This window comes from Podarcis bocagei (assembly GCF_964188305.1).
Source record: "Podarcis bocagei genome assembly, chromosome: 3".
NCBI lineage: Eukaryota > Metazoa > Chordata > Lepidosauria > Squamata > Lacertidae > Podarcis > Podarcis bocagei.
In genome coordinates, this window is record NC_138127.1 from 14,329,533 (window position 1) to 14,340,980 (window position 11,448).

Sequence of the window (11,448 nt, forward strand, 5' to 3'; positions counted from 1 at the left end):
ATTCTGGTTTCTCTTCAGATCGTATAAATCTTTGACCCTAATCGTTTTTATGCCTGTCTTAAATAAAAATTACATATAAGTCTCTTTCAGTGTGCTAGGAAGTATGTATTCTGTCTCTTCGGTGTCCATAAGACTCACTTCACTACATACATTAATGTACAGTGAAAAATTCTAGTTCAATTGCGAAAGATTATTGCAAGCAGTTTAACACTCACCTTTATTTAATTTACTCTCCTTCAGCCCTCCACCCAAAAGCTCCTCCTCCTCTTCCATTTTAACATAGCCACATACTTTTGGGGACTGCAATCGTGAGAAATCCTTGATGTCTTCTGATCTGTAGACCAAAAGTCTTTCATCTTGTGTATTATTGAGAAACCTCCACAAGGGCTACAGGTAGAGAAACAGATGTCTAAGTATGTCTTTCACAGTGTGATCCTATACATGTCTTCTTAGAAGGAAGCTCCCCTGAGTTCAATGGGACTTATCCCCAGATATATATGTGTATATAGGACTGCAGACTAAATAGATTAGTTGACCAAAAGGCCTCAGTTCACCAGCCTCAAGGAACGGCACAGTCAGTACATAAACCAAATGTAACTTTTGCCTGCATATGTAGTATTTCACATGAGCATCCCAGTCAATATGGCTGTTTCTATCAGTCCACAGACATTTGGCAGAAACATTTGACACAGGGTTAAAACAAACAGCAATTCCATCCCTAGAAATATTAAACAACGGGAAGCAACCTGACTGAAAGTTCATATTGTCTGCATCTAGATTCCAATAGAGAGGTGTACCTCAACATTATATTCTTCTTCATCAGTGTTGATCCTCACTGTGAAGTCGTCTTCACCTATGTGTGCTGTAACTTTGGAGTTGCTCTGACCTGAGGAAAAGAGAGAGGAGGAAAGAAAACTTGGGTACGAACCCAGAGCATCAGCTGTAACATTTAACAACCACTTCCTCCTAGTCACAAGCATATCACTTCACATCTAGCCACACTCATTCCATGAATCAAATGACTTCCAACATCTTTTTGTCCTTAAGAAAAACAGTGCATGCACAAATATATACTAGAGACGATAGCATTTCAGATCAATTTTTCAAGAATTATTATTTAAACTTCTGAGGTTCTGATTCACACAGATCATCTGCCAACTAGCCCCCAAAGGATTATTTTAAATAGTTATAAACTCATTTTACTTCTACGTGACACCATTTGTAAATGGTCTGATTAAACCAGTAACAATGTCTGAAGTTCTCATGATAATATAGAATGCCAGTTCGAGATGACTTCTTTATGACAAAACACTTCTTTATGACAATACAAAAATCCAGTAATACTTTCCCCCTCCCACCGAAAACAACTTATTATACTCACCTACAACATGTCCTGTGAAAAATTCCTGCCACTGTACTTGATATTTGGTTTCCTTGCCTTGGCCATTCACTATAAGTGCTTGAAAGTTTTTGGGGAAATGGTCCGCAGTTGAAGTTAAGTATAATTTAAAATGCCTGTAAAAGAATTTGCTTCCATTTAATTTTGAGATTTATATCAGCTATATATTTTTAATGTATCCAAACACATTGAGGTATTACATTTGGTGTTCAAATACATTTAATGGATCCAAATACACTAGGATATTACATTTGGTATCAAGTTGAGCTTGAGAGGTGCTTTGAGTCCCTGAGGCTCAGCACAGCTGTGAGGCCGAACCCTTGTCCCCTTTCCTAGCTCAGAGACACCTTGAGACTTTGGACTCAGCCATACAGCTGCAGTTAATATGTTCTAAGTGTGTTTTAAGTACAATATACAATGTGACAGTAGATACCGTATTTTTCGCTCTATAACACGCACCAGACCATAACACGCACGTAGTTTTTAGAGGAGGAAAACAAGAAAAAAAAAATATTCTAAACGAAATAGTGGATATATGATTTTTGTGGTTCATGCTGTGGCCACAGACATGTGATCTGGCAGTGAGTTTGGAGTAGCCCAATGCAAAAATCCTGAGGATCCACGTGGATCCATGTTTTGTAACCACGAAGGAGGAAAGGAAGGGGAACCATGGATCCTCTGCTCACGACTGCAGCAGATCCCCCCCGCCACCCATAGGCATTCGCTCCATAACACGCACAGACATTTCCCCTTATTTTCTAGGAGGAAAAAAGTGAGTGTTATGGTGCAAAAAATACGGTAGTTGATGGTGAGCCTTATGGAAAATTCAATGTAGTTTTAAAAACACTTTTTTTAAAAAAATGTTTTTAATGTGTGTGTCGATTCTACCTACTGTGTTTGTTCAAGGGGAGTGCTTAATGCTCTAAAATTCATACATAATACAAATTGAACAATTTTGCTTAAATACATTGTATGTGCTGAAGTGGAGAGTAGATTTATAAAAGAGAGCAGTAGCTGCTGATTGTAATGATTCCACACTCTTAGTTCTTTCTTCCTCTTTGAAGATTTGGTGTTCAGAAACCCAAATTACCACAGTTGTTCCTATGTATAGCTATTCTACTTTCTCAAAAAAGTCAAATGCATAAGAATTGGTAAACATTCAATAATACGGGAACGGACACCTTTCTTGGGGCAACTGTACACTACAGAATTCTAATGATAATCTGAATAAATTTGTTGATCTATAGGCCTCCCAACAATGCAAACAAAAGCCAATTACTGAAATTAAAGCAGAACTGAGAAAAAAGCATGCGTAAAAAGAGAAAAAAACACAGAAATCAACAATTTAAAGGGAATCAGTAAGATAATATTAAGTCAAACTTCTCACTAAAGATGCCTCACCTATGCAATGCTGAAAAACTTATGAGTTTCTCTATATGGGATTCTGGTTGCAGGTCTCTTTTTCTTACTGAGTGCTGTTGGATGTTTGACACCGAAAGAATATCATAGTCTGAGAGAACAGATTCCAGATTCTCTGTGAGGAAGAAATAGAAGGCTTAACAAGAGAACAGCTAGAAAAATGCCCTTGTTAGATGTAATAAAAAGACAAGAATTCCCACCACATCAATCAGCCATGGCATGCCTCAAGCTCACACACTCCACAGTCGCTCTACTGCTTTTGCACACATGAAGTAGGCGCTCAGAACTTTAGCTTCCAATTTTAAATGAACCACAGCTCTCCATTATGTTTGAATTTGAGGAGCTAAACTTGAGGGATTTTCACTCTATTTCATGAGAAGCAACAATGATCAAATTGTGGCTTCTGATCCTGGTTCACTACCTAAAGCTTAAGCAATGCACAAGTTAAGATGCAGTGGGGAACTGTGCTTTGTTGAAAAACAAAGTAGAAGTTTACAAGCACCTCCTTGCAGCATAAGAGAGGAGAGGGGAAGAGGAAGTGGAAATATGTAACCTGAGCCTGAGATTTGCTATGGCTTGTTCATATAGCAGGAAACTATGGTTTCCATAATTATGCCCATTATATCCAATCATAAAATTTGTTATTTTTTGGATTCCCCTTTCCCACTACTTAAATAGTGAACCATTTCATCATTCCAGTCATCAAGTTCCCCTGGATAAAGCATTAGTCTGAATCAGTGACTCAGAAATATAACCAGAGGTTTCTAATAAGATTCAAATTGATTCTATAGGCAAGAAAAATCCTGGTGAGTGTGGATTACTATACTGTAGCATAGAAATAAAACAAAATACATCCATTGAAAAAATGCAGATAGATAGATAGTTCCACAAAGAGCTGAGGAAACACATTCTAATGCATAGCTTTTATCAATAAAGATGTACTAATTCATCTCTCTCTAGTCTATGCCATCTAACCCACTTTCTTCTCCATTTTTCACAAAGCAAGAATATAACCTACCGTACTAACAAATTGATCATAAACAAGAATAAAACCTAACGCTTGACACTTTGCTGGTGTTCATTGTGGATAGATATTTTCATTGTGAGGGTTAAAAATATGCAAGAAACTTAGAATCAGCCTATTAGCAGAAATGTTCAACTTCTGTTAAACCCCCAAAGGTATTTATGCAAATTACACGTTCAAAGATTCCACTTTGGCCATCCACATCATTAATCATCCTTTGCCAAATGTGTTACTAAGCCTGCCACTGCTTAACTGGCCATCAATCTCTGTATTTAAGCGACAAATATTAACATCAGAGTTATCCCATTTACACATTATTCCAATTAGTGTACATAAGTACTACAAAAGGCAAGTTTAGAGCCATCATCAGCCCTCACAACCACACGTCTTTGTATCTAAGGTAGATAGTATCTAGTTAGGATCTAGAAGTCTCCAGAAAGGCTGATCTATGTCAAGAATCTAAGTCCAGGCAACCACCCCAAGTTAAAGTAGTGCACACTTTCAAAATCCATCTTCCACATGCCTATAATATCCCAAGACCAATAATATGTCCAAGACTGAAAACCTGATCAAGAAACTACTTGTCATTAATCATAACCTACACTGAGACACGTTAATGACTTATTTACATCTGTTCCAAAGAGCAGCAGTATTTAGATCAGTTCAACTGAAAAATCTAACCATTTCTAACCTTTCCATAACAGTTGGCATTTACAAAAGTAATTGCAAATGGCTTTTATAAATGTTTGCTTGTTTAAACCACTAATACGTAAGGCAAACAAACACATTACGTAAATAAATTAAAAATGTGACATTTAAAATCAATTTGTTTCCATTTATTTTCTGTCCATTTCAGGTATAACAACTGCTGATTTATTACTGCAAGCATAACATTTTAATATTATTTTCAAGGGAAGCAGTTATTTTTAGAATTCAACAACTGGACAAAAGGAGAGGGGTATACATTTAGCAGCAGTATATTGAATGCTTTTATTGACACACACACTGACCTCTGTGTTAGCATTTCTTCATATCATTTAATATATTGAAATGTTTAGATTATACAAAATAATGTCCAAAACTTCACTCCCAGGGAGAAGGTCATGCTAAAGCCTATGGCCAACATGCTAACACTGAGAGCATTCAAATCAGCCACTTACAACCTCCAGTCAAAAGTGGTCCCGTCAAGCAGCAGCACCTGAGTTTTGCAGATTGCATAGCTCAGCTCTAAATAGTCTGAACACTCATTATTTTATTTATTTAAGATTTATCCAACTTAAAGTCTCAGAGTTGATTACAACAATACACAAATCTAAAAACAGGGGAAGCCATAAATCAAGCAACACCATTCCAAATGGAGCAGAGCAGTATAAATCAAGCAAGAGAGGTAGGTCCAACAAAACAAAATACTTTAACTGTCAAAGGCCAGGGTAAAGATAATTTAGAGAATGCCCTTGCATTCACGCAATAGTGCCTGTTTTTCTTGTGAAGAATATTTTCCCCAGGTCTTTTTATTCCAAGCAAGCCCAGAAATAGGTGCTTTAGAAGTCAATGATTTTATTCTCAAGAGAGTTGTGTGGAAACCACATGCCCAAGAAGCATGATGTACACATAACGCAAGTTGTTATACTGGAAGTTATGGCAAAACCAGGAAATGAAACCAGACACTCCACACCCCATTCCAGAGAATTTTTTTAAAGTAATCAGCTACCAGGATTTGCTCCTACAACTGCCTGTCCATTCCTTCCCACAAAATGGGAATACGCTCACGAGCACTAAAAAGATATCGTTCTATAAATATATGTGTCTGCTTTACGCCAAATCAGGTATTTTTTCCACTTAACCCAGCATTGTTTGTCAGCAGCTCTCCCAAGTCTTTGTCAGTCTTTCCCTGCCTTGTGAGACAATGTTCTTCTAAACTAAACTAGGCTTCCTCAAACTTGGCCCTCCAGATGTTTTTGGCCTACAACTCCCATGATCCCTAGCTAGCAGGAGCAGTGGTCAGGGATGATGGGAATGGTAGTTTCAAAATATTTGGAGGGCTGAGTTTGAGGAAGCCTGTTCTAAACAGTGCCGCCGGTATCAAACTGAGAACTTCTGCATGCAAAGTTAGATGCTCTTCCACAGAGCTAGTGGCACTTCAACATTGCTTCAGTGTATTGCTGCATGCGAAATTAGGAACTACAAGTGTAAAGACAGTACTGACAATAAAGAGAAAAATTGACTGCAACTTCCTTTCCCTGCCCCGAAAACGGAATGAGCATTTTTTTTTGTAGGCTGCAATCCAGTGTCACCCCACTCCCCACATGCAGATACAAAATTGAAGCTCTTAGGTGATGAGGGACAGCTGTTTATCACATGGCCACCACTTGCCTCTTACCACAGAAAAAGAGTAGTACTTCCAATCTTCAGGGGAAGAAAAGAGTGTCATTGTTATACAGCCCAAATGACACCACACACACACACAAGCAAGGTAACAAGAGAGTAGAGTGAACTCCCAAGGTATACAGATAAGTACAAAACATATTTAAGAAAAGGGGAGGAGTAAAAGAAAAACAACCCAAAAAGCTGTTCTACTTGTGCTGGAGCGAAAGAGCAGGGAGCAAATGCAGTATGAGCCACATTTTGACTGTTATAGCCAAATGAGCATCCTGGCTCTTGATTATGAGTGCAGGGAGGAGGAGGAGGAAGCAGCAACAAGAGGCAGGAGTGGTGAAGAAGGGAAAGCTGAAATGGAAAGGACAGTGAGGGGTGGGGGAGAAGCAAGGAAGGAAGAACAACTTGGAATATGCATAGGCTTCTTTCTGCAACATTGTTCAGATTTATTCTGCTTTGCATCACTTTCAAACAGCATGCAGCTTTGATACAGTAGCATCTCCAAACTTCTTTGTAAATGCAACAAATGTAAAAATCCCGTGCTATATTTAATATAATAGTTATAGTTATAATATAATAGGAACACGGAAGAAAGGAAAGCACAGGAAAGGAAGCAGCAACAGAATAAAGAGGAGAATGACAAGAAAGGAAACAGGAGCCAAGTGGGGAGCGGAGATGGAAGCTAGAGACAGAAGTGAGCATTTGCATGTCACATACATACCTGGGGCAGAGTATCTTTAGCACCTTGCCTGCTTGGCAACCATACAGAAATCTGCACCTAGTTTTCCTTCCAGAGCTCCCTGAATCCCCTGCCTATCTGGGGATCCCCTTGGCTTGGCAGCCTCTAGCCTCCCTGACAATCACCAGGGGTTCAGAAATAGCTATTAGGGGGTAGATTCCTATTTCTCTTTTCCATCTTTCAAAGCAGCTTGGTCTGCTTATTTCCTCAGCCTCACTGATCCATTTTGTTTTGTGTTCACCTCCCCCCCCCACACTTCTGCTGCCCTCACTCCCCACCCCAAATCCTTACTATCCCCCTCTCTGCTGCCCCCTCTCCCCACCCCTCAGCTACCACATCATCACCCTAGAGCTAGGAAGTCGCCACACACTGGAGCCAGTTGCCAGTCAAAGGAAATTCTCCTTCCCCTGCTCCTAACAATTCCTTCTCCTCCTTAGGAAAGATAACATCCTGGAGAAGGAGAATGCTGGAAGTTCAAATAAGAACACTCCTGTTAGAGGCAAAGATACATAGCAACCTTTCATGAACAGTACCAGTTGTAGCCTCTATTACTCATCCATTCATTCATTTGGGAAGAGGATTATTACAACATCCCTGAATTTCTCATAGGTTATAAATAATCAACTCATCACAGGCCCCAATTCCTACACACAATTCACTCACCATCTGCTATGTGGGATACAAATGCAAGTGATGATTCTGAATTGTACATTATTTAAAACATCAATTGTCATTTATCAACAAGAAATTCTACAGTGTATGAAAGTGTGATTATTTATTCACTGAAAATTCTAGGATGGTTTACACTGTTTTCCATAAAAACAAGACATGCCAATTTTACATGCAGGGCTGGACCTTGCCTGAAACCTAGTGGGAAATGATCCCAAAGGTTGTACACCACTGCAGAGAAAGCCCTTCCTCTGGTTGTCATCTGATAAGTTATGCAGGCTGCAGGACAACCAGGAAGGCCTGCTCTAGTGATCTCATAGAACGGGCAGGCCTATACAGGGAAAGGCATGCTCTTAGGTAACCCAGTCCCAGGTTGTTCAGGGCTTTATATGACAGTAACATCAGTTTCAACTGACCCTGGAGCAAATTGGAAGCCAGTGTAATGCTTTAAGCCAGGCGTGTCCAACAGGTAGATCATGGGGTATTCCTGGTAGATCTTTGGCCCCCTCAGTGATCTCCTTCACACACACACACACACCCCCCCCAAAAAAATGGAAGCTCCACAACTCTGGCTTTCCCAAAAAAGCTCCACAACTTTGGCTTCCTAAAAAAAGCTCCACAACTGTGTTCCAACCAACGACAATGGGTAGATCACTGCCAGTTTTTTTATACTGTGAGTAGATTGCAGTCTATTGGGAGTTGGATGTCCATGCTTTAAGCAATAGGGGTAACATCCTCACAGCTGGCTGATCTAGTCAGTAACTACACGCTGTGCCAGTTACAACTACCAGAACAACCTCTATAAAAGCCCCAATTAGAGCACTTTATTAAAGTTACCAATAGTGAGGTTATCCTGGATGAAGAACTATCATAGCTGGAATATTAGCCAAAGCCAGTAGAGAGCACCACTGTGGCCACTTGGACCTCCAGTGACACATGTGGCTGAACCTTCAGGGGGCGTGTAACCCCATCCAGAACAGGCAATCTGCTCAGTTCCCATACACAGCCACCCCTCCAACAAGAGCTCGGTCTTGTAAGGATTCAGTTTCAAGCTTAAGGGCCTTTATTCTGCCCACCACCCATTCCAGGACCTGGTTCAGAACCTGTATGACCAAATCCAATACAGATATAACAATGAGAGCTTAGCAGTACTATATGCAGCCACAGTTCTTGACTTAGTAATAGTAGTCAAATACAACAACACTTTCTGAGCAGCCCCTTCCTCTGTACAATAACCTTTTCCTCCCACAAAGCACTGAGGCAAACCAGGAACTTCCTCACAGGCTTAACACTACAGTTAATTAACATTCATGCAACATCAGCACTGTGCATCTTTCCTTCCATGCTCCTAGAACAGGGAAGAAGAACATGTGCCCTAGAGAGACATGGTTGGACTACCACTCCCACTGCCCCTAGCCATTGGTCACGCTGGCTCTGGGGGGGTTGATGGAAACTGGCAGTCCAACTGGCATCCAGGCAGCAACTTGTTTCCCCAGCCCTGCTCTCTTAGAGCAGGGTTTCCCAAACTTGGGTCCCCAGCTGTTTCGGAACTGCAATTCCCATCATCCCTTGCAGTGGCGTAGCGTGGGGGGTGCAGGGGGGGCCGGCCGCACCGGGCGCAACATCTGGGGGTTAGGGTTAGGGGGCGCAAATCCACGGGTTAGGGGGCGCAAATTACTTGCCTTGTCCTGAGTGCTGACAACCCACGCTACGCCACTGATCCCCTGACCGCTGGGTCTTGCTAGCTAGGGATGATGGGAGTCCCCAAAACAGCTGGAGACCCACGTTTGGGAAACCCTACTCTAGTGCAATCAGCTTTAAGACTGGCTGGGGTTTTTCCCCTCCCCACCAAACCGAAAGAACTGAGCAGCTTCTCAGTTTGCAGAGTTTCCAAAACCCAGTCACTACACCCACTATATGAATTCAGCAAAGAGGTGGGGGGGGGGGAGTGGGGAGAAAAAAAGACTCAGGCTGCAAACCTTAGGCACGCCAAACCTGGGAGCAAGTCCCCACTGAACGAATTGGGGCTTACTTCCGAGTAGGCATGTTCAGAAGTATGCGACCTGCCTACCCCAAAGCCCCACCAAAGACACCTCGGGTGCTGGGCTTTCCTTCTCCAGCGCACAGCTTTCGGAGCAGCCACGAAGCGCAGCCTGAGACTCTCCCAGCACAAACCCCGCCAAACACAGCATATCCCATATTCTTCATTTTAAAATTTCTATTAACCTGAAGAGAGATAAGGGGGAGGGGGAGGGGAGCAGGTCTGGCTGGCGGCGCCCCCCCAAGTCCCCCCCCCGCACCCTGAAAGTGCCTGGGGGAAAGAAGGGTCTATGGAAGTCCGCCTCTCTCTCTCTCAAATAACTCACCGTATCGCGGCGGCCGGTGCCTGCCCCGGTGCTGTGGGGCGGGCCGAGGGGAAGGGGCGGCCGGGTGCCTCAGCGCCCCCGACTCGGGAGCCCCGAAGACCAACAGGAGAAGGAGCAGGGCGGGGAGCGGGAAGGAGGTCGGCGGCGCCCGGCGCCTCATGGCTCTCCTCCTCCTCCTCCTCCTCTAGCAGAAGGGAACCGACGGACAAGCCCTTCCGTTCCCTCTTTCTCTCACATAAGTTTCGGTCCTCTCGCCCTCTTTCTTCTCTCTCAGCGATGCCCAGCTGAGGCCGCCGCCGCCCCGAGTCCGGAAGAACCGCCCGGCCGCCTGGGCCTCCCGCGGAGCATTATGGGCGCGCGAACGCCGGCCGCCATCTTTGTTCCGCTCCGGGAGGCGCTTCGGGGGCCGAGACGCGGCCTTGTCACGCCCTGAAGCGCCGGCGGCGTTTGCGCTCTTCCTTTCCGCGCCGGCCTTGGGGTGCGGGAGAAAAGCCTCTTTAAAAGCTGTGGCGCGGCAGGGAAAAATCGGCCAGATGCGTGCCTCCCAAGCAGAGGAAAGGACTGTTTAGGGAAGTTTTTTATATTTAATGCTGTACTGTTTTTAACATTTGATTGGGAGCCGCCCAGAGTGACTGGGGAAACTCAGCCAGATGGGCGGGGTATAAATAATAAATTATTATAATATTATTATTATTATTCCCGGTTACTTGGGTTTTTATTTTCGTGCAGACACAGAAACTAAGGCCGGAGAAAAGGTGGCAAATCTACAAGGACAGGGACCGGTGTGTGTGTTGCGTCTGCCTAGCTTAGCCTTACCAGGAGAAGCGGATCGCGACCCCCTGCACATTTACTCTGGAGAAAGGCCCGCTCCCCCAAGTGCCTGCTCTCTAGTAACTGTGTGTTTAGGAGTGCAGCTTTAAACGGGATCTAAAGCGCATTTCCGAGGGGCTAACTGTTGACTGCACGGTTAGCAAATCCAGTGGTTTTTGTTTTCGTCAGCTGTGCTCATTGCGCCCCCCTCCTGTGAGTCTATTGATTTTTAATAAATAAATGAAAACATGTATAATAATAATAATAAACCTTTATTGTCACTACACCACCTGTGTGCACTGCAATTAAATGGACTCGTGATAATGCTTTATTTATTGTATGTTCATATTCTTAGCCACCTTGGACATTTTCTTCTAAAGAAAGGGAGGAATAGAGGGATGCTTTTCTGTGTGTGAATTATTGCTATTCCCATTAATAAGAGACAGGGACTCTCCAGGAAGGTAGACTTATTCAAGAACGCTAGGTTAAGTCATGAGCTTTTCCCCCATGACTGAAAAACAAGATGTTGAGGCAGAGAAAAAAAACCCAGAGGGCAGTCTGCAAGGAGATGGTGTAACTTTTTCCATATCCCAGGGACTTTTTAAGTTCCTCCCCCATCTGGACGGGTGGGTGGAAAAATACTTTT

The 11,448-nt window shown here is 42.9% G+C and overlaps 1 protein-coding gene across 3 annotated transcripts in view; it reads right to left on the reverse strand.

Annotated features, from left to right (window-relative positions):
- The window catches only part of ADAM17 (ADAM metallopeptidase domain 17), a 290,647-nt gene extending 280,037 nt beyond the window's left edge, over nt 1–10,610 (reverse strand). Inside the window, exons 1-5 of one of the 3 annotated variants that reach the window (XR_014006785.1) lie at nt 9,993–10,610; nt 2,801–2,933; nt 1,382–1,515; nt 798–886; nt 216–387 (exon numbers count right to left, since the gene is read on the reverse strand). Coding sequence is in view for 2 of the 3 variants with exons in the window: in XM_081189073.1 (XP_081045199.1) it covers nt 216–387; nt 798–886; nt 1,382–1,515; nt 2,801–2,933; nt 9,993–10,152 (688 nt within the window). In the remaining variant the exon portion in view is untranslated. The remainder of the gene's footprint in view (nt 1–215; nt 388–797; nt 887–1,381; nt 1,516–2,800; nt 2,934–9,992) is intronic. The other 2 variants (XM_081189073.1, XM_081189072.1) reach the window with 2 other exon arrangements.
- Nucleotides 10,611–11,448: the final 838 nt, after the last annotated feature.